Source organism: Lipotes vexillifer, unplaced genomic scaffold (genome assembly GCF_000442215.2).
Source record: "Lipotes vexillifer unplaced genomic scaffold, Lipotes_vexillifer_v1.1 scaffold539, whole genome shotgun sequence".
Taxonomy (NCBI): domain Eukaryota; kingdom Metazoa; phylum Chordata; class Mammalia; order Artiodactyla; family Lipotidae; genus Lipotes; species Lipotes vexillifer.
In genome coordinates, this window is record NW_006789542.1 from 117423 (window position 1) to 141278 (window position 23856).

Below are 23856 nucleotides of genomic sequence, written 5' to 3' on the forward strand. Positions count from 1 at the left end.
CTGCAATGAGAAGTCCACTCACCACAACAAAGAGTAGCCCCCACTCTCCACAACTAGAGAAAGCTCGAGCGTGGCAACAAAGACCCGAAGCAGCCAAAAATAAATTAATTAAAATAAATAAAATTTAAAAAAAAGATTAAAATGACTCAAAATTAAAAAAAAAAAAAGGATAAGCGGAGTCTGAAGTACCCCTGTGAGAATGCTGGCTGACTCCAAGGAGAGTTGTGGCTGGAAACATAGAGCTGGGTGTTACTAGTATATAAGTAGCAGTTGAAGCCCAAGGCTAGATGAAATCATCCAACAGGAGAGGACAGAATTGGAGGGAGAGAGGAATGAGAACAGAGATTTGGGGCCCAGCAATCATTAAGGAGTAGACAGAGCAGAAGTAACAGTAAAGAAGAAAGAATGAATGATAGATCAGGAAAGTAGGAGAAAAGTTGGAGAGTATGGCTATCAGAAAGAAGACAAGGAGAAAAATAATTACTGCAATGGATTAAGACATATAAAGTATGTTAAATGTATCATATTGATACTAAAAATCTAGTTGCTGTTAGAGGATGCTTGGCAATCAACTCATCATCCTGAAAACTAGTGAATAAAGAGGAAAGAATCTATTTATTTTGCTTTGTCTCTCCCATTCTGCTGATTTAGGTCCCGAAAGGAGAAAAGTTACAATTTTTATTGGACATATCCCAGACTCAGTGTTATCTTGCCTCCTGGGATAAAAGAAAGGAAAAGAGATGCTTTCCTGCCCTGGGCACAAGGGCACAGGGACACAAGCTGTGTTCAGGAGGATGTGCTAAGGTGGGCTTTAAGGTGGTCCTGGGCAGGTTGGAGCACTGCAAGGAGTCAGGTGGGCAGGCAGAGTTGCTTAGAACAGGGAAGAGGTTGCCTGCTGTCCAAGGCCACGTCTCCAAGTGGAATCAGTGAGACTGGGCCTGTGGAATTCACTCTGGAGGCCCCCGGGTCTGGGTCAGGATTCTCTGCTCAAGCATGGCATACCGCTGGAGGAGGGCCTCATAGACCTGGAGGGGTGGAAAGAGCAGTTTAGGATGGCGAAGGGAAGGTGCTCTTACATCTCTTTGCAACTTGCAATTTAAAAAAGTCTACATCCCATGTATTTGCAATTTAAATTTTTTGCTGGGCAGAAAAAAGGAAGTGTCAATTCACAAAAGAGGAAATGCTAGTAGTTCTCAAACCTATAGTTTAAGATCTTTAAAAAATGCAAATTATGACAAGAAACCAGTTTTTATCAAATCTACAAAATTTTAAAAAATTCTGATGAAGGTACCCGGAAATGGCTGTTTTGTTGCACAGTTGGTAGAAGTTGGTGATGCAACCCTTTTGTAAATCAATTCAACTTTATATTTGTATTAAGGGGCTTGAAAATGCCCATGGCTTTTGACCTAGTTATTCTACTTCTGCAAAGCTCTCCTAAGGAAGTAATCCTAAGTGTAGGGTGCTAGGTCCACCAAAGGTCCTCTTAGACACCACTAAATGTTCAGACTCATAAGACTACCATGGGCCACACCTTGGCCTTCAAAAGGATACACTGGAGAATCATGCGTGTTGGCACAGTGGCTGCAGGAGACCATGAACAGTTTGCACAGGTGTCCAGGAAAGGGTATCTCTGCCTCCCTTCTTCCCTCCTTGCCGCCCAGGTTACTGCTCAGGTGCAATGAGATGAAATCCACATCTTACAGGTGCAAGAACCACCCTGGCTTTGAAACCTCACTCCCCACAGGAGTATCCCTTGTTAACAACTCCATAGACAAGAGCCATGCCCGTGAGAAGTCACTGCACTCAGGGAGCCCTAAGTATGACTTCCCCTTAGGTATTTATGTTTTCCCATTCCAGATGCAGTTTCCTAATTCAAGGCCATTTTGACATAGCAATGTTGCCTAGTAACACTGTTGACATTCCACTTTTATTAAGTCTCAAAGAAAGCAGAGCTAGAACATTAACCAAAAGTCAAATTCTCATGCAGAATAGGGAAAGGTTTTTTTTAACCCTTTACCCACATAGGGTTAATTATAATAATTGAAAAACTAGAAGCAACTGCTCTAAGACATGGAAAATGCTCGAGAAAATGTGGTTCATTAGCCAGATAGAATATTATGCAGTCATTAAAAATAACATGTATGTTCCTGTGCACCTCTGCAAATTGCATGATTAGTGTCTTAGTCCATTCTGCGTGCTGTAACAAAAATACCACAGATTGAGTAGCTTATAAACAACAGAAACTTGTTTATCACAGTTTTGGAGGCTGGGAAGTCCAAGATCAAGATGCCAGTAGATTCTGTCTGGTGAGAGCCTGATTCCTAGACAGTCATCTTCTTGTTGTGTCCTCACATGGGGGAAAGGGCCAGAGATCTCTCTGGGGTCTCTTTTGTAATGACACTGATCCCATCCTGAGTGCTCCAGCCTCATGACCTAATCACATTCATAAATTCCCACCTCCTCATACCATCACTTTGGGGGTAAAGATTTCAATTCATGAATTTTTAAAATTAGTTTTAAAAAAAAACCCAGCAAAGGCTAACACAACATTGTAAAGCAACCATACTCCAATAAAAATTAATTAAAATAAATGAATTTTGGAGAAGCCCAGTCTGTAGCAATTAGGAATTTATCTTTTTTATGTGCCATTATCTCCCATTATATCCCAAACACACAAGAGATGGTGTGTTTGGATTCCTAGAGCTTAGCATAGTGCTAGGCACACAGTAAGAACTTAATAAATAGCTGTTAAATAAATGACTATGTGCAAACCAAAAAAAAAAAAAAGTATGTATACCTTTAAGAATATAAATTCTTAGCATAGTAAAAGTTTGTAGTAAAGAAATGTTTAAAAAAAATGGTAATAATATAACATGTAAAATATGTCAAACATGAAGAATATTTATGACAATGTAAACACAAATAATATAATAAACTGTATACTGTGAAAAAGAAAAGAATATAAATACTTACACTGTAATGTAGAATATTTAAAGCAGGCTATAAAATTATATATACAGTGTGCTGTGTAATAAAATAAAACCAAAACCAAAACCAAAAAAACAAGGGAAAAAGGACCAGAAAGAAACACAGTCCCACATTCTTCCTCTTCATTCTTTTTGTTGAAAGCTGTTTTTATCTGTAGCTCTGTAAGCCTTGCACTTTAGGTCAGTGCATGTGGTCTTACAGACCACAAGTCTGGCCAAGGGACCCAGATTTCCTTGGGACTCACATATACCACCAGGAGGTCATGCCAATCCCATTCCTTCTTAATTTGGTTTAATTGGCTCCAAGGTCAAGGCCTTTAGTAACTGATTACGCAACTAGGGCCTACTCTTGGTGGTTGGAGCAGCTCTGCCTGTGAACTCAGATGTAAGAGGGCTGTGATATCTTCTCCAGGGACGATATTGTAACATTCAGTAGAGCCTACAGGGAAAACACTGTTACTGTTTTGAGTTTCCACTTGAGCACACAGAGGTGCCATAGAAAGCAAACAGAGGATGTTGTCCTGCTCTCAAGGTATTTACAATCCAGTCCTCAAATAGGTCACTTATGCCAACAATCACAGACTGTCACTTCTTGCCACCTGGTGTTGAGAAGGATTCCGAGGTTACACTTGGGTTTAAAGAGTTCCATGATCTATTAGTGACTTTGGTCATGGGCAAGCCAGGGAGAGTGGCGGTACACACACTGAGTATTTGCCGCCGGTAATGAGGCAGCTGCAGCTGTTTGTCGCCCTAAAGCTTACCCTCACTACCTTCTTCCTTGCTGGCCTCCTTCTAGAGAGGATGAAAGAGCCAGACTCCACTTCAGACTTTCTTACAACCAAGGTTGACAGTATAACCAAGTGATAGTCTCTTGGGGGAGTTGAGGGAAACAGACCAGTATGTTTCTCCCTGAAAAGCAAGAGTGTGTGAGGAGAGACTCCTTGCCTAATGCCACGCTCTGATTTCTGCCTATGAATACAGTTGAGGGGGAACATGATGTTAGGAGAAGCTGCATACATCCTGTGGTCATGTGGAGCATACCTAGTACAGCACTATCCAATATGGTAGCCACAAGCCACATGCGGTCCTGAGCACCTGAAATGTGACGGACGCTATTAGTAGGAAATGCACACCAGATTTCAAATCTCAGCCAAAACAAAAAAAGAAGTAAACTATCATATTAGCAACTTTTCTTATTGATTACATGTTGAAATGACAATATTTTGGACATATTGGGTTAAAATTAAATACATTAAAATTAGCCACTTATTTATTTTTACTTTTTTTTCAAAAATGAGACTATTAGAAAATTTAAATGACATTAAGTGGCTCTCATGATGTTCTCACTGTCCACTGCTGATCTGGAGAACTTCAGAAAACCTCACCCGTAGCCCTGCCACTGTTGAACCACTGAACCAACACAGCAACACCGTCAGACTTCCTGTTGTATAGTAAAGCCATGATAGGAACTTCCCTGGTGGTCCAGTGGTTAAGACTTCGAGCTTCCACTGCAGGGGTCGCAGGTTCAATCCCTGGTTGGGGAGCTAATTAAGATCCCGCATGCTGTGAGCTGTGGCCAAATAAATAAATAAATAAATAAATAAAGCCATGATAGGCAAGGATTCTCTTTAACCCTCACAATTAGCAGGTCAAAAGTAGGCCAGACAGATGTCCCCACTTCCCCCAGATGAAGAAACAGAGGTTCAGAGATGAGGAGTGCAGCTCAAGGTCATGTGAAGGTCACACGGAGAGGGAGAGGCACGATAAGAATCAGAACCCAAAGGCCCTTTATCTCAAGGTAGGATCTTTCTACTTCATTGAACTCCCTCTTAAACAGAAGGGCACACAACAGAAAGTAATAGAAGCCTGGGCAGACCCATGTGTGGGGGTTATCTAGTCACCTGGATAGCATGAGCTTCTGCTTCCAAGATAAGCTGTGAGACAATTCTCCCGGGTGTTTCTGTAGGTCTTGTGACAGCTTTTGTTCCAGACTATCTTTTCAAGGGTGTTTGTATAGCAAACAGCCTTGGAAGATAGGGAGAGGGAAAATTTGTTTGCTGACCAGGATGATAAAGATGTCTCCTTTGGACAGGTTTGCCCACAGCTCCTTTATAATGAGCAGGGTCCCTCATTTGTGACACAGACACAGTGTGTGCACAGTATCCACCTGGGTCCACTCCACACCGCCCGATGGCACTTCAGGGCCAAGGAAAACTGATGCAAACGTGAAGCTTATGCTGCCTGCTGTACTGTAAGTAATAAAGCCCTCTGCTCCTGGACTGCAAGAACCTTCTGCAAACAGGAAGGGTGGTGAAATGGATGCTATGGCATACCACCCGGATTGCCCTGCAGGAACAGTGAACTTATTCTCTCAGCCCTCAGCTGACAGCCTCCTTTGTGGATTGCTTTGGCTATAGAGAGCTGCCTTACCCCATCCTGGGGTGGCCTGCATGCAATAACTGATTGACATGGGGTATAAAGGCCGGTCCCCCTCACCACAACTGGGTAAAACTCTAGAGTCATCCCAGCTTCAGAACTTCCTGTAGGATTGACTGAGGGCTCCACTGAGATCGCACTGCAGCTCACTTCCTGCCTCTGCCCAGCCCTGCCTCTTCCTTTTTCCTTCAACAGATGCAGATCCCAAGAGTGCCCCCTAATAAACCTCCTGCATCCTAATCAACAACTCAGGGTCTGCTTTCCAGGGAACCCAGCCTGTAACAAGTGGGGTCTGCCTTCCCTCTGACTGAGTGACCACACAGTTGTCTTGGATCCAGATTTCAGATCTGAATGGTAGAAACCCAGCACGTCTTAAGCTTAAGTGACAGAGTCTTTCAGTGGCCTCTGTAACCCTGTGAATTAGAAGGGCGCACCCCAAGGCATCTGAGCAAGGAAGATATGCCCAGTGAGCCATCTGATCCCTGGGGCTATAAGATCAGCCATATCTCTGAATCTCAGAGACAACCTGTCTTCTTTTGCTCTGTTTCCTTGACAATTAAAAAAAAAGTAGATTCCCCCTTTAGTTGAGCACATCAGCTATAATGTAGGTGATAAAGAAAAACTTACCTTTTGGGAAAAAAAACGTAGTTGATTTTCACGATGCAAATGCCACGAATGAACTCTGATGGTCTCTTACCTGAGACGCTCCCGGGGTTGGGGCAGCAGCTAATCTGGGATTTGGGGCTAACTTCACAACCTCTGAAAAGGGCACATCTGTTCCAGCTGCAAGGCCTAGAAGGGAAAGCTCATTTCACGTCAGTGCCTGTTGCAAATGAAGGCGTTACCCGGAAATAGCATTTTATCTCTGGAGTGATAAAATGTTCTAAAAACTGGATTATGGTGATGGTTGTACAACTCAGTAAACTTAACTAAAAATCACTGAATTGTACGCTTAAGTATGGTTGATTTTTACGTTATATAAATTGGGCCTCCATAAAACCATCTTTAAAAAAAAGAAAGAGAAGAAAAGTTTCAAGTGCAGGCCTCTTCTCAGCAGGGCCTTCTTTGTCTGAAGCGCATGTCGGGAGGCAGCTAACCCCTGACCTCTGACAGAGGGGAGGGTCCGCCCGTCTCTCCTCCCTCACGTGGCTCCACTCTCCACAACGCTCACTGCATTCCAGCCACCCCAACTGCTCTCAATTCCTTCTGCTCAGGGCCTTTTCACTGTGTGGAATGTTCTTCTCTCTTCTCAGAAAAGCTGCCGCTAGGAACATCCCTTCCAGCTCTCAGCACCATCCGCTTTCCTCAGGGCACATCTCACTACTTCTGCCACAGATTTGTTTAAGGTCCCTCCCTTCTCCAGCCGGAAGCTCTCAGAGGCCAGGACTGGGTCTCCACTGGAGCCCTGGTGCCTGGCACACTGCCCGCATACAGGAGGCACTCAATAAATGCCCACCAAGCAAAAGAGTGGCAGGGCTGGAAAAGAGAGAAGGTTGCCATAGGTGGGCAGGAAACAGTAAGGGATTTCCAGGCAATTTAAGGAGCAGTATCAGACTGAAGGGAAACTCAAGACCACCGAGAGGGGAGGAGGGACCACTGAAGATGTGAGGCCCAGTTTTCTCTCTGAAGAATGCTGGAATATCCCAGCCCAGAGCTGTGTGGATGAGGGGACACAGCGGGGTGGGGTAGCCACCAGAGAGACTACTTGAAAGACCCTTGTTCCCCTCTACTCACAGACTGGCTTTGCATGACTGGCTTTCATCCCTGGACCCAGCTGGAGAGAATGGATGTCCACATAAAGTGGGAACTGGTGTGCTAGGACCTAGCTCAGGTTTTAGTTTTGGAGGGCAGAGCAGGGCAGTACCCCCAGGTAATGTCTGACAACTAAATAGGTATGGAAAAGGAAAAATAAGAAAGAAACAGTGCAGCACAGCAGCGGAGGCCCCAAAGGGTAGTTCCTTTTCTGCTTCGGAAAAAGGAAGAGTATAAAGTAAACCCCAGACTCCTCATGGGCAACACTGGAAGCTAATGGAATGGTGTTTTCAAAGTTCTGAGGAAAATATTTTAGAGTCCTTTGTCCAGCCAAGGTAGCGTTCTTTGGGAGGGTGAAACCAAGCCCTTGCTGGACATGCAAGCCCTCAGAAAATTATCACCTACTGAATTTCCTCTTAATTATATATTCTGGCTGTATATTCCAACAAAACTAGCATAGAAATGAAGGAAAAAGAAACTGCAGAGAGTCAGAAAAAAAAGACAAACTCATACGTAAGTGCAAATAAAAGCCAACATGTTGTAAAGTTTGATTAAAAACATAACTGCCTAGGAATAAACTGCCCGTTCCCTGGTGGCCTAGTGGTTAGGAATCCATGCTTTCACTGCTGTGGCCTGGGTTCAATCCCTGGCTGGAGAACTGAGATCCCACAAGCCATAAGAAAAAAAAAGAAAGGAAGGAAGGAAGGAAGGAAGGAAGGAAGGAAGGAAGAAAGAGAAAGAAAGAAAGAAAGAAAGAAAGAGAGAGAGAGAGAGAGAGAGAGAGAAAGGAAGGAAGGAAGGAAGGAAAGAAAGAAAGAAAGAAAGAAAGAAGGAAAGAAAGAGAGAGAGAGAAAGGAAGGAAGGAAGGAAGGAAGGAAGGAAGGAAGAAAGAGAAAGAAAGAAAGAAAGAAAGAAAGAGAAAGAGAGAAAGAGAAAGAAAGAAAGAAAGAAAAGAAAGAAAAAGAAAAGAAAAAGAAAGAAAAGAAAGAGAAAGAAAGAAAGAGAAAGAAAGAAAGAAAGAAAGGAAAGAAAGAAGAAAAGAAAGAAAGAAAGAAAGAAAGAAAGAAAGAAAGAAAGAAAGAAAGAAAAGAAAGAAAGAAAGAAAAAGAAAGAAAGAAAAGAAAGAAAGAAAGAAAGAAATTGCCCAATGATCTTGATACAGGCGGTGGCACAAGTTGGGGCAAGGTGGAGTTTAATTATTAAGAGAAGGCTATGGTCCCTGATTAATTTTCAATGTTGAAAGAAAACATACAAGTTTAAAGTTTAAATAGGTGTGTTAAAAAGTTTAAATAGGTGTGTTAAAAAGTTAAGGATAAATGTGTGAAGAATGCAACCGCTAGAGGGAAAGGACAAAGCCCTTGAGTTACATGGGTGGCTGGAGGAGTGGCCTGAGCAGGCAGAGGACAGGGCAAGTCGACCACATGGGTGGAAGAACGCCCTCGTGGGCCTGTGCTGCTCCCGCAGTTTCAGGGAGGCCTCCATCAGAGCCTTGGTTCCCCACTACCCCCAAGGAGCTGTCCAGGGTCCTGGACTGCTTGGCTCAGAAGCCTCCACCTTTGTCTCAACTTCTGCTCTTGTTGAAAAGATGGCTCTGGACTTTATCTACCCCTTCCTGCCCACCAGCTGTCCAGACCCATGCCCAAGTGCCCTCAACCAATGTCCCTGGGCAGAGTTTGACTCTGACCAGGCCTCATTTAGTTAGGACCCTGCCTCTCTTTCCCAGTTTAAGTAAAGCACAGAGGAACAGAGGGTTTGGGTTGGTCCCCCCCTGCTGGGAGGGGAGAAAAGTGAATCTAAAGACCCCAAGCCTCCCATGTCCCTAAAGACTGGGAACATCCCAGTCTCCCCTTTCCACTGTCCTCAGCCCAGCCAGTGCCCCAACCGCTTCCAGAGGCATCTGGCACCATCCATTGACCTACCATGGAAAGCTCGGTAAGCAGAGCCCACACAGGCTGAGTTGGCTGTGTCTATGACATACACTGGAGTGCCAAACACATCTGCCAGCACCTGGAAAGGACAGAAGTTCTTACTGTGGTGAGTCATTCCTCAGAGGGAGCATGCACACAGACATGCATTTTCTGGGCTCTCTTTTCTAATACGTCTTCTGATACCTTCCATTCCACCTCTACTGCCTTAAAGGAAGTACACTTGGCTATGCCGCCCTGGTGATAATAGGGTCCGGGTGACCTGGGAGAAGTCTCTAGTGAAGGGCCACAGCTCTCCGGGTTGTCCCTGCATTGTTTAACCATTTTATCAAAGACAAGGAGAAGATTTAGAAAGTATGCTTAGCAACAAACAATCAAGGTGGAGATGGCTAGGTCTCAGACTAATATTAACAAGGCCAAACAAACCCAAACTAACAAATGCATGTCTTATAGGAATAAAGATAAAGTTTTCCATGTAGGTCCCAAAAATAAATTGCATAAATTTAGAATAGAGGATGTGTACTAAGGGGAGCTCACATGGACAAGACTTGGGGGTCTTAGTTAACCAGAGATATTGTTGATGCCCCATCTGGATCCCCTTACTAGACCGGTGTGCACCCTCACCCAGATGCTGTATTGGCTGCTAATGGCTCACAGCTGCCCCTCCTCAAAAGAATTGCTCTTTACCGAACAGAGGCTGCCTCTCACAGGAGGTTATTCGTATCTCTTCCCACGACAGCCAGTTGGCCCTCTTACCCCAAGGTGGAAGCAAGTCTGCGGCATAGTTCATGGACCACATCTCCCCATGGGATGGAGCTGAAGCTGACTCCAACCAAAACCACATCCTTGCCTATCCTTCTTCCCCTGCCCTACCTGGATCCCTCACTCCCTTCCTCCTGGGAGCACTCTCCCAACAAATCACTCATAGAATAATTTCCATGGCAGGCTCTGCTTCTAGAGAATCTTACCTAAGACAGGTATACTACTGTACAAGTCAACAGTCAATTCAGTTACTCCAACAGCTAAGGCAGCCCCGGGCTATACCCTAAAATCCTCAGTGTCCCAATAAGATACTAACAGCTCCATGATTTGGGGCTAACAGCTTGATTGTCAGATATCTGCAGGTTGATTCTCCTTTGGGTCATATATGTCTAGCATAATGAAAGACCAGAAAGACAGCGACAAATTCTGGCAACTGTATTATAAGAGGAATGGCTGGGAAAATCAGAGATGTTTAAATTGGAAGGGGGAAACCTTGAGGAAGACAAGAACATTGGCATTAGATGTCAGAAGGTTTGCCATGAAGGACAGGCACTTTCTGTGTGACTCCAGAGGCCAGTGCTGGTATCAGAGAGTGGAGTTGTACAGGGCAGTGTTTTCACTTGAGCGTAAGATAGAATCTGCTTGCCATGTGCGCTGTAAAGAGCTGGCTTCCTGGGAAAGAATGAGCTGTAAGCTCCCCATCCCTGCAGGAGTGGGAACAGAGGCAGTGTTACTGCTGCATGTCTGGCTCTTACAAGTATTAGACGTGGAAGAGGCCCTAGCTCAGGGCTTGCTACCAGCACTTACCTGCAAGATGTCTCTGTTGTGAGATGCTCCTCCAGTGGCCAAAATCTTTGTCTTAGGCACTGTAAGGAAAAAGAAAACAAAAAACAAAAAACGGCTGTGACAATTCCCCCAAGGCAGAAAAGGCTGTTTTCCAGAGTTCTTCTACCACAAAGAGCTAGTGTCAGGCCAATGCCTCTTGCTTATCACATAGGACTGCGTGGGAGATCTAAAGCTCGTTCTGTCCACGCATGTCCAACATGAACTTTGCTCATGAGGCTGCTTCCTCATCCACCTCTTGGGCATGCAACTGAAGAGGGTACACAGGACGGTTCTAAGGTTCTGGAAATGTTCTATTTTTTTTCTTTTTCTTTTTTTTTTTTTTTGCCGTACGCAGGCCTCTCACTGTTGTGGCCTCTCCCGTTGCAGAGCACAGGCTCCGGACGCACAGACCCAGCGGCCATGGCTCACGGGCCCAGCCGCTCCGCGGCATGTGGGATTTTCCCGGACCGGGGCATGAACCCGTGTCCCCTGCATCGGCAGGTGGACTCTCAACCACTGCGCCACCAGGGAAGCCCAATGTTCTATTTCTTAACCAGAGTGTTCTGTGAAAGGTGTTTGATTTATTAATATGTTTCACAATTAGTTGTATGAAGCATATATTCTACTGTATGCATATTTTTCACAATAAAAAATAATAAACCGCAGTCTAGTAAAAGACATATAGTTCCACTTCGGGTTAAAATGGAGATGGTCAAGAAAGAACATCCCCTGTGCTGTGACAAGGAGAGAATGCTGAATAAGCAAACAAAAACATATTTTTATTTAATGCTATCAAAAAGTTGTAAATGCAGGGACTTCCCTGGCAGTCCAGTGGTTAAGACTCTGCACTTCCACTATAGGGGGCACATGTTCGATCCCTGGTCAATTGGGGATCCCGCATGCCACGTGGCCAAAAAAAAAAAAAAGTTGTAAATGCAAAGAAGTATAAATAAATTAAATCCTAGAATGAGATGAGCCCTTAAGCGCTAACTTGCTGTACCTGCAGTACAAGATAGATGGCATAATGATCCTCCAGAGGCACATAAACTTTTCCAGGACAGAAAAACCGGCCAAGCATTAGGTGGTGTCGGTGTGGGAGGGGCGTCCCAAAGGCAGAGCTAGTCCTCCTCGCCCCCACCTCTCCCCCATGGACCGTGTAAGTGGTGATGCAGAAGCTGGGAGCAGGGCAGAAAAACAGAGAGCTCTGTAATCTCATAGTGCTTAGATCCCTATATTCCAGTGTCACAGGACTCTTCTACAATGAAGAGGCATTCATTTATTATGCAGGTATTTAAAAACAAATAAATGTTATAAGGCTCTGCTGCCACCTCTCAGCCTCCCCCATCTTCACCCTTAGCCATTAAGAGAGTACCTGGGGACTTCCCTGGTGGTGCAGTGTTTAAGAATCCACCTGCCAATGCAGGGGACACGGGTTCAAGCCCTGGTCCAGGAAGATCCCACATGCTGTGGAGCAACTAAGCCCGTGGGCCACAACTACTAAGCCTGCATGCTAATGCCTATGAGCCACAACTACTGAAGCCCACGTGCCTAGAGCCCGTGCTCTGCAACAAAAGAAGCCACCACAATGAGAAGCCCGTGCACCGCAACGAAGAGTAACCCCCGCTTGCCGCCAACTGGAGAAAGCCTGCATGCAGCAACAAAGACCCAACGCAGACAAAAATTAATTAATTAATTATTTTTAAAAAGAGAGAGTACCTGGGCTGGGAAAAGGGGAAGGAATGTCAGCGGCTAAGGAGACAATCTAGGACATGGGAAGATGTTTCAGTGTGATTCCATGTTGGAAAATCAAAACACGCTCCATTCACGACTGCAAGAAAAGTCATCTGGGCATGATGTAAAGCACCATGAAGACTTTGACACACTTTTAGGTTTATATGTCCTCTTTTAAAAAAAATTTTATTTATTTATTTATTTATTTTGCGGTACGTGGGCCTCTCACTGTTGTGGCCTCTCCCGTTGCGGAGCACAGGCTCCGGACGCGCAGGCTCAGCGGCCATGGCTCACGGGCCCAGCCGCTCCGCGGCACGTGGGATCCTCCCGGACCGCGGCACGAACCCGTGTCCCCTGCATCAGCAGGCGGACTCTCAACCACTGTGCCACCAGGGAAGCCCTATATGTCCTCTTTGTAGGTACAAAGGGAATAGGACTCTGGCTTTATAAAAAATAAACTCATAATGGAGACTGGAAGAAAACGGTCCTAGATGGCAGGAGTGGTTGGGGAGAGGGGATGGGATTATAGGTAGTTTTCTTTCCTTTATTTTCCAAACTTGCTATTATAAGGTTTTTCTGCTCTTATAAGTCAACCTAAACAAAATGAAATATACATCGAAATATAAGCTGAAAAGTGACGATGGCTTTAGCCCCGCCCAGCTGGGTGCACGTCTCACAGTGTCCAAACATCAAGAAAGTGATCATTCCTTAAAGAAAGCAGAGGTAACCCCGTGGTTCAGTACCCAGAGTGTGGAACCAGACTGGCTTGGTTCAGAAGCTCTGAGCAGGTGATGTAACACTCTGAGTCTTGGTCTCCTACTTTGTGAAGCAGGAGTAATACTGGTACCCACCCCAGAGACACTGTTGTCAATAAACATAATGTGCTTAGGAACCAGGCTGGGCACACAGTACGTGCTCAATAAATGTTGGCAGCTATTATTATCATGATCATCAGTTTTACTTCAAATGTCTTTTTATTCTTCTTAGATGTTATTAAAACGAGATTATGACAGTTCAGGAATGAAACTCTAGGGAATTCCCTGGCGGTCCAGTGGTTAGGACTCTGCGCTTTCACTGACAGGACCCGGGGTTTAATCCCTGGTCGGGGAACTAAGATCCCGTGATCCCAGACTTCCCTGGTGACACAGTGGTTAAGAATCCGCCTGCCAATGCAGGGGACACGGATTCGAGCCCTGGTCTGGGAAGATCCCACATGCCGTGGAGCAACTAAGCCCATGAGCCACAGCTACTGAACCTGTGTGCCACAGCTACTGAAGACTGTGCACCTAGAGCCCATGCTCTGCAACGAGAAGCCACCGCAATGAGAAGCCTGTGCACTGCAACGAAGAGTAGCCCCTGCTCACCGCAACTAGAGAAAGCCCGCGCGCAGCAACGAAGACCCAACACAGCCAAAAATAAATAAATAAATTTATTTTTAAAAAAAAGATCCCACAATGCCACAAGCCATGCAGCCACTGGGAGCATGATGCCTACAGTTCCTGCAGCCCTTCTGCCCTTTTAGGTTCAAGCGCATTCATATGTGATCTTGTTTGAGAGGAACCCAGCAGAGCTGGCAGGACAGGTTTGATTCGGCCCTTAAACTTGCTAAGAGGATAAGTAACCTTATGCTGCTTTGCACAAGAATTGCTTCAGAGGCTGGGAACAATGACGTGATCACACTAGCCCCCTGGAGCCCAGGAGGGCCCCTCCGCCCTCACTGCCTCTCCCCTCACACTGGGCCGGTGGAGACAGCCCCCCAGCCGCCCAAAGTGCCCCCTCCTGACGACCGGAAAAACCCTTCATGCCAGTCATTCACGCCCACCTCAGCACCATCTCTGCCCTGCTCACCTGGGCTCACATCTCAGAGACGTTGGAAGCCTTTGGAGACCTTGGGGAAATTTCTTTTTACACTCCGGGTGGGGGGATGGAGAGGAGTCGGACTGTTTATAAAGTTCATTCTATTTAAAAAATTCTGTTGAACTAAAACATACATCCTAACAAACGTACATGCATACCATAAGCTGACAGCTTGACACATTTTCACAACTAAACACACCTGTGTAACCTAAGAAACAGAGCCTCACCAGGACCCCAGAGGCCCTTCATGCCCCCCGAAATGTAACTACTAACGATCCGACTTCAAACAACAGCAGATAGTTTTGTCTGCTCTTGAATCTGATGTCCATGGAAACTACAACGCGTACTTTTGGGTTTGGCTTTTTTTGCTCAGCGTTTTCATTTGTGAGATTCATCCATTTTGTTGCGCGTGGCTAAGCCTGGTTCATTTTCATTTCTGTGTAGGATCATGTCGCCTGAACACCCCACAAGGCATCTATCTTACCATCAATGGGCACTGTGTTGTTTCCAGCATGGGGTGCTAAGCACAGGGCCACCGGCAGTGTCCTCCTGCATGTCTTTAGTGAACACATGTCCACATCTCTGTCTCACATCCACCGGGAAGTGAAGCTGCTGGGTGGACATGTATGCGGCTTTAGTAGACGCTGCCTAACAAAAAAACCTTCAAAAAGGTTTACCTAGTGCTTATTTTTGAAGTATTCTTTTACTTATTCGGTTCAAAGGCATAAAACATACTACATAGGATTGTCCGTAAAAGTATCATGAGGAGGCCTTCAAGCTAAGAGGATTCAGGGGTTTTCTATCTTCTCTTGACCACGGCTGGCCCAGAGGGACAATACATCTTGGAAACCTGGACTCTCTGGTCGGCGGGTCCAACCTCCTTCAGACGCCCCCCCTGCCCCCTGCCAGACCACTGCAGCACCATCAAAAAGGGGAACTCGCTGACCTCCTAAAGCTGCCCACACTCCATAGCTCAAGTTCTCAGAAGTCCCTTCCTTCCCCATGGTACTCCCCTGGCCCTGGTTCTGCCCTCTCCATTGCAGGTCTCTCAGTTCTGACAGTGGTTCTACATCCCCTCTCTTCCCTGTTCAAGCTGAAATGTACAGAGCTGTGCCCCACAGGCAGATGGGGCCTGCCCAGGTTAGAAGGTAAAGGTCCAGTGATGGCCCCAGCCCAGACCTTTCCCACCTGCGTTGCCCGTGTCCTTGGGGTCCAGAGCTTAGGACATTTAGTCTGCAGGTTGGAGCTTAGGGTTACAGAAAGATCTCCCAAGTCCTATAGCTCCTGGCCAAGGAGGTGAGGCTCCTGGGGACGGAGCAGAGGTGCAGGAACAACCTGCCTCCTAGTCTATGCCTGTCCACAGTGCCAGTCGATGGCTTTCTCACCCCACCACCAGGAGCCAGGCTCCACGTCCCTCCTGCACGAACAAGGCCCTTGTAATGGAGCCTTAACAGACAGTGTCCACTAGGCCTGGCCTGAAGCCCAGGAAGGGCCTCAAGCACCTCAGGGTATGAGCAGAACCCTTAGCGCCCACCCCAGCACACAGCCCGCCAGCAGCTCACTTACTGACTCGATAGCCCAGGCCCTCGGCATGAATCTTCTTGGCCATGAACTGTCCTTCGATCAGTGCTCGAATCTCCACGTCCCAGGGGAATGCTGAGACCTGATTCCAGGAGAAAGTGGGCAGAGTGAAGAACTCTCATTGTCCACTCACTGTGTGTGTGTGTGTGTGTGTGTGTGTGTGTGTGTGTGTGTGTGTGTGTGTGGTGTGTATGTGTGTGGTGTGTATGTATGTGGTGTATGCGTGTGTGTGGTGTCTTTTTAACAGTAGCCCAGATTCAGAGCTCATGACTCAGGTCTCCACTGAAGCTCACCCATAGTTGTGCTCTTGAACCACTAACTTGTTTGTCATGCACTCGCACGCACACACACGTGCTCACGGCCTCAAGCGTGAATCACTTTGGGGAGTCAGGATGGGAGAGCTCAGTTTCAGGCTGCCGAGGGTTCCAGTTCTGCCTCTGCCATTCAGCTCTATGACCTTGAATAAGTTAATGTAAATCTTATTGAGCCTCATTTTCTTTCTTTTTTTTTTTTAACATCTTTATTGGACTATAATTGTTTTACAATGGTGTGTTAGTTTCTGCTTTATAACAAAGCAAATCAGCTATACATATACATATATCCCCATACCTCCTCCCTCCTGAGTCTCTCATTTTCTTTCTTAACAGAACTGAGGTAATGGGAGCACCTATGTTTCAGGGTTGTTAAAAAGCAGACAGCAGAGCCTGGTTAATGTAGCTGATGCTCATGAAGGAAGAGCTTCTGCTGAGAACGCACCACTGTGGGGCGCCCTTTGCCCTTCCAGCTAAAGCTGAATGGCACCAACTCCAGCCTCACCCTGCTCCCCAGCCCCTGAGACCAGTGACTGACGCCACCGCTCCCTCCCTCAGGAACTGCTCCAACCCAACTCACCTGCTTTCAGTTCCTAAACTTCTCCCTCTGCCAGGACTCCGCCCAAGCTTCCCATGTGGGATCCCTCTCATCCTTCAAGTCTGCACCTAAAGGCCACCTCCTCAGGGAGGCCCACCTGGTCACCCTATCCAAGGCAAGTCCCTGGCACATGCCCTGCTTTCCCCTACGTTTGTTCCTTCCCGTCTGAGCCACATCACACACTGTAATCGTGTGTGTGTTCGTTCACCTGTTTACATCCTCCTAGACACTGGGCTCCGTGGAGCAGGGACCCTGTTTGTCTTGTTTGCACCAATCATACATATCTGTTGATTGAAGAAACGAACGAAGAAAACTCCCTTCTTGATAAACCCAGACAGATTTACACAAAAGAGAACAGGCATGTCTTCTTTCTATGAGCAACAGAAACCAAACTGACCCCCACCAGAAGACTGAGATGAACTCCCTATACTTTAGACAAAGCTTTCCATCTACAATACAATATGTAATGCCATCATCGGCATATAATCCAACACCAACTCTGTTACACTTATTAGACAGAGTGACTTACTGAAATTCCCCAGACACCTTTTAGGGTCAGAGAAGTATCTCAGGTCCAATCCAAAATGTGGTGATGACTCTGGTAACCATCTCACAGAAAAGTCAATTCCAAGCAGCAAGTATCAACCAAATCCCTCCTGGGAAAGGTTGCGTGGTGGAGGGCAAATAAAATAGCGGCTTTAGGGCCAGAAAGGACTGGGTTTGACTGCCTCCACCACCTAGGCCCTGGTGCCTTGGGTGAGATATTCAGTTTCTCCATCTGTAAAGGGGATGAAAATACCTAATTCACAGAGTTGCTCTGAGAGGTAAATGAGGAAGATAAAGAAACCCACATACATTGTGCTCAATAAACGTCAGCAAATGTTAGTGTCTCCTGTGCCAGAGGCTCTTTCAATCAGGAGGAAATTCATCATCTGGAGATGGGAGGTGTAGGATAAGGCTCGCCAAGGAAACAGGCTCCAAGATACTTAATGACAATCAGTGGGAGCACACGTTAGCTCAGGGAGAACCCTTAGGTGTTCCACACTCCTCTTTGTGAGAAAGTACAGCATCTGTCTTATATCTTGCTGATGCCCCAGCATCTAGAGTGCACCCTAGCACATCAAAAGTATTGTTTTATTATGACAAACCCACAGTCAACATAATACTCAACAGTGAAAAGGTGAAACCCTTCCCACTAAATTCAGGAACAAGATAAGGATGCCCACTCCCACTACTTCTATTCAACATAGTATTGGAGGTCCTAGCCACAGCAATCAGACAAGAAAAAGAAATAAAACTGGAAGCGAAGAGGTAAAACTGTCACTATTTGCAGATGACATGATACTTTATATAGAGAACCCTAAAGTCTCCACACAAAAACTATTAGAACTAATAAATGAATTCAGCATGGTAGCAGGATACAAGTTTGTTTGTTTTGGGGGGGTTATTTTTGGCTGTACCAGGTCTTAGGTGCAGCACGCAGGATCTTCATTGCTGCGTGCGGGATCTTTAGTTGTGGCATGTGGAATCAAGTTCCCTGACCAGGGATCAAACCTGGGCACCCTGCATTGGGAGCGAGGAGTCTTAGCCACTGGACCACCAGGGAAGTCCTAGGATACAGGATTAATACACAGAAATCTGCTACACTAATAATGAAATATCAGAAAGTAAACAAACAATCCCATTTAAAATGGCATAAAAAATAGAACCTAGGAATTTAACCAAGGAGCTTAAAGACCTATATGCTGAGAACTATAAAACACTACTAAAGGAAACTGAAGATGATTCATAGAAATGGAAAGATACCCCATGCTTTTGGATTGGAAGAATTAATATTGTTAAAATGGCCACACTACCCAAAGCAATCTACAGATTTAATGCAATTCCTATCAAAATACCCATGACATCTTTTCACAAAACTAGAACAGTCTTAAAATTTATATGGAACCACAAAACACCCAAAATTGCCAAAGCAATTTTGAGGAAAAAGAACAAGGGTGGAGGCATAACCCTTCAGGACTTCAGACTATACTACAAAGCTACAGTAAAAGAGCATGGTATTGGCACAAAAACAGACATATAGATCAATGGAACAGAATAGAGATCCCAGAAATAAACCCACGCACCTACAGTAAATTAATCCATGACAAATGAGGCAAGAATATACAATGGAGAAAAGATAGCCTCTTCAACAAGTGGTGTTGGGAAAGCTAGAGAGCCATATGTAAATCAATGAAGTTAGAACACTGCCTCACACCATACACAAAAATAAACTCAAAATGGCTTACAGACCTAAATATAAGACATGACACCATAAAACTCCTAGAAGAGAACATAGGCAAAATATTCTCTGACATAAATCATGCCAATGTTTTCTCAGCTCGGTCTCCCAAGGCAAAAGAAATAAAAGCAAAAATAAACAAAGGGGATCTAATCAAACTTAAAAGCTTTTGCACAGCACAGAAAATCATCAACAAAATGAAAAGACAACATGTGGACTGGGAGAAAATATTTACAGATGATGAGACTGACAAGAGGTTAATATCCAAAATATACAAACAGCTCATACAACTCAATATTGAAAAAACACCCAATCAAAAAATGTGTAGAAGACCTAAATAGGCATTTTTCCAAAGAATACATACAAATGGCCAACAGACACATGAAAAGATGCTCAACATCACTAGTTATCACACCAGTCAGAATGGCCATCATCAAAAAGTCAACAAATAATAAATGCTAGAGAGGGTGTGGAGAAAAGGGAATCCTCCTACTGTTGCTGGGAATGTAAATTGGTGCAGCCACTATGAACAACAGTATGGAGGGTCCTCAGAGCTACCATATGATCCAGCAATCCCACTCCTGGGCATATATCAGGGAAAACTCTAATTGGAAAAAATACGTGAAGCCCCAACGTTCACAGCAGCATTATTTACAATAGCCAAGACATGGAAACAACCCAAGTGCCCATCAGCAGATGACTGGCTTAAGAAGATATTGTATATACACAACAGAATATGTATTTTAAAAAAATATCTTTTGGCCACGCCACACGGCATATGGGATCTTATTCCCCAACCAAGGATCAAACCCATGCACAACTGCATTGGAAACCGAGAGTCTTAACCACTGGACCCAGGTAGGTCCCTATACAATGGAGTATTAGCCATAAAAAAGAATGAAATGTTGCCATTTGCAGCAACATGGATGGACCTAGAGAGTGGTATACTTAGTGAAGTAAGTTAGAGAAAGATAAATATCATATGATATCATTTATATGAGGAATCTAAAAATACAAATGAATCTATATACAAAACAGAAACAGACTTGCAGACGTAGAAAACAAACTAACGGTTACTGGCAGGGGAGGGTGGTGGCAAATTAGGAGTATGGGATTAGATACAAACTACTTACTATACATAAAATAGATAAGCAACAAGGATTTACAGTGTAGCACAGGGAATTATATTCAATATCTTGTAATAATTTATGATGGAATATAATCTGAAAAAAAACTGAATCATTTTGCTGTACATCTGAAGCTAATACAATATTGTAAATCCATAATATTTCAATTTAAAGAAAAAATTTTTAAATACTTGTTTTATCAATGGCTGAGTAAATGAATGAGGTCCCTAAAACTAGCATAATTTGACAGGCATTTGTTAAATAGTCAAAAATGGAGCCACTGGGCTTCCCTGGTGGCCCAGAGGTTGAGAGTCCGCCTGCTGATGCAGGGGACACGGGTTCGTGCCCCGGTCTGGGAGGATCCCACATGCCCGTGGGCCATGGCTGCTGAGCCTGTGCGTCCGGAGCCTGTGCTCCGCAACGGGAGAGGCCACAGCAGTGAGAGGCCCCGCGTACTGCAAAAAAAAAAACAAACAATGGAGCCACTGTAGCTCCAATACCAGTAACACACGTACCTCATGGTTTTCTGCACTAAACCTATGACGTCCAATAATTTCAGGGGTGATCTCCATTACATCAAAATAAAAACCTGAAACAAGACCAGGAAGAGATTAGTTGTCAGTGGTCAAAAACAAAAGATCAGCTTCTCAATAGCCTTAGAAAAAAGCAGGGTGAAATGACCCTATATCCCTGTTCCCCGGGACCCCCTATCCCCTGGAGACCTGTGAATATTCTCAGGTCCTTTTCTCCAGCAGGACGGAGGGCAAATGGAAAGGCCTAGGCTAGCTTTTCATGGAGACAGCTCTTCCAGCTCTCATGTGGCCGCCCAGGCCAGGAGACAGCTAGCTGTCCAACTAATCCTAAAATACCAGCATGGGTTTGACCAAGGGAGGCACATCCCCTCCCTGCTCAAAAGGCCTGCCCCAATGCTGGGCACTTTTCCTAAAAAGACCTCGTGTCTGGGGCAGAAAGCTGCATGTGGGCATGCACCAGGGCAGAGTAGGCACTGTGGCTGCCATCTCTGATGCTGTCACCAGGGGCTTCGAGGGGCACAGAAGATGCAGCTCTGGCCTGATCTGCCACTCCCCACCTCACTCAGATCATGGGGTCTCACCCTAGTTTTAAGGCCCATGGAGCAGAAGTGCAGACAGTCAGGGCTCCCCTTGGCTTCTCCCTGGCCCTGCCCCTCCCCGTAGCAGCTGCTGCCCCTTCACAGACCCAGGCATCCCCAAACAGCCTACCCAGGTTTCCGCTGTTCCCCATCTCTGTGGACTGCAGTGCCTTAGAGAACTCGCTCCAGGAACTGGAAGCCAACTCATCGCGTATCTTCTCTCTCATGAGGGAGCCGTTTTTAAAGCTGTAGAAGTGCACACAACCCTGAAGGAGGGACCTGGTGCTTGCTGACTGGACCCACGGGCTTTGGTGAAGAGTCCCAGGTACAGGGGCTGCAGGTCAGGCTGGACCACAACCCCAGCCAGTGCACAGCAGGGATCTGAGGTTCCTCCTCAGGTATCAGACCCAGCGCATGTCCCTGGGAGTCACCAGGAAATGCACTTGTCGTGGGCTCTGTTTACAGGGGAGGTTGCCACAAAGGAGCCCCAGGGAGAGACACAGCTGTGGTTTCAGCACGTTGTACCACCTGGACAAGGGGCAGGCCTGGCCAGATTTACTAGACCTACATATTCTCCAGAATATCTCCAGGATATTCTCCATATCCTCCCTTAGTAGCTTCCAGCAGGTCCCCAAATGCCTGTTTGGAGGGTGCAGAACAGACCCCTTCCATGAGAACTGTCAGGAAGCAGGATGTCCTTGCTACCATTGGTTGAAGGTCCACCATGTGCCAGACATAGCGTAACAACACTATGAAGTAAACCTCTTATTCTCCGCATTTTATGAGCAAAGTGTGGCTCAGATATGCTACGGGGTCTGCCTCAGGCCACACAGGATACAGGTGTTGGGGATGGGATCTGTATCTGGGTTTGGGAGAGACTTCAGGTCCTGGGTGCTTCCCCACCCAGCTCTGCTCTCAGCAAGACCCAGTGAGTCCCTGGGGTCTCAGCTGCCCCCAGAGCCTGCGCAGTGGAACGACCTGGGGGGCTCCACATGGTGCCAGACCTTCCCGCACCTCCTCTGCCCCACCCAACCTACCACAGGAGCGCCATGTAGTGCTGGGGGTCAACCGGGTTGCAGAAGATGTGGCCTTCCAGGGTGGGCGTGGGCTCCTGGAGCCAGAGAAATAGGGTGTCGCTGGTACCCAGGCTGACCTGCAGAGAGACGGGCAGAGGTGAAGTGGCTCCGTCTCGCCAGCTCCACGCGCCCTGACCCCCATCGCTTCACTCCTCAGGCTGCAGACCTCGGATTAAACGCCACCTCCTCAGAGAAACCTCTGCTGACCCTCCCACACCAAAGTCCAAAGTCAGCTCCCCAGATTCAGGCTCCCATGGATCCTGCGGGCCGATTCTCTAGAACTTACTACAACTACCTCTAACTTGTGGTTCGGGTGACAACGGGTTTCCCACTAGAAGCAGAAGGGTCTGGGTTATGTCATCATCGCCTAGGGAGCTCACAGTCCTCTAGCCCGAGGTCTGACCCTTCTGCCACTGTGCTCACCATGACCGGCCACTGTCAAGGCAGGCAGGGCACCTGTCTGCTCAGCAAAGGCAACTGACCTTCTAAGAGAGGACCTGTGGGCAGGTCCTGGGGCCTGGGTCTCCCTATCCTCTCCCTCAGCTGCCTTTTGACCCTGGAAGCCCCTCTGATAGGCAGCAAAGATGCTGCTGAGACCCAGCACCCTCGTCCCCTGGGGCAGAAAGCTGACCCTGCCTGAGGGAGTGGGTGGTCACCTTACCGCAATGTCACCTTCCTCCAGCCTCATGCCTGCCAGCGACGCTGAGAACGGGAGGGGGGCCTGTGGTTAGCAGGAGGTAACATGAGAGCCACAAAGCAAACCAGTCACCCCCCCCCACCCCGCCAGATGGGAGTGCAGCCCCCATCTCCCACCCCAGTCCACAAGCTAAGGGAGATGCAGGAACAGGGTGAGGCAAGGGCTCAGGACACCCCAAGGGCTACAGGGTGGAGTCTCTGTGGTCAGGGCGCCTCTGATTTGGACTCAGAAACCTCATCTAAAGGGGTCCAAACTCCCCACCCACTGTTAGGCACTCCTAGGAGCGCAGAGGACCAAGGGGGCCAAGTCAAGACACCAGGATACACACAGCAGAGAAAGACAAAGGCGAGGCTGGAGTGAGAGGCTTTCCCCCACCTCAGTGGTATGGAAAGGGGTAAGGTAATGTTGACCATCCCCTTTATGTGAGGCCCATGACCGTGATGTTTATCTGCCTTCCTCACTGATACATCCTGGAACTGAAAGGTCTGCCTTGTAGCAGCAGGCCTAAACGTTGAGCGAATGAATGAATGAAGGAGAAATGTGGGCAGGAACAAGTGTACTCAAACACTGCTGCTGAGGTACGATCAGCAGAGTGCCAGAGCCTTGGATTCAGGAATCCTACCTCTGAGAGCTTATCCTATAGGCCGCAGGGGTCCCCAACCCCCTACCGGTCCACACAGCTGGAGGTGAGTGGCGGGCAGGCGAGCAGCGGAGCTTCATCTGACACTCCCCGTCGCTCGCTGTTACCGCCTGACCCATCCCCGCACCCCCCCCCCCCCCCCCCCCCCCCCGCCCACCA

At 46.6% G+C, this 23856-nt stretch overlaps 1 protein-coding gene across 1 annotated transcript in view; it reads right to left on the minus strand.

The window, feature by feature from the left end:
* Window positions 1-658: 658 nt before the first annotated feature.
* XYLB (xylulokinase) overlaps window positions 659-23856 on the minus strand; it is a 43413-nt gene continuing 20215 nt past the window's right edge. Inside the window, exons 11-19 of the mRNA XM_007462686.1 lie at window positions 23022-23062; window positions 22322-22437; window positions 21415-21530; window positions 20689-20762; window positions 15842-15938; window positions 10670-10728; window positions 9095-9182; window positions 6121-6215; window positions 659-1025 (exon numbers count right to left, since the gene is read on the minus strand). Of these exons, the coding sequence (XP_007462748.1) occupies window positions 948-1025; window positions 6121-6215; window positions 9095-9182; window positions 10670-10728; window positions 15842-15938; window positions 20689-20762; window positions 21415-21530; window positions 22322-22437; window positions 23022-23062 (764 nt within the window). The 3' untranslated portion in view covers window positions 659-947. The remainder of the gene's footprint in view (window positions 1026-6120; window positions 6216-9094; window positions 9183-10669; window positions 10729-15841; window positions 15939-20688; window positions 20763-21414; window positions 21531-22321; window positions 22438-23021; window positions 23063-23856) is intronic.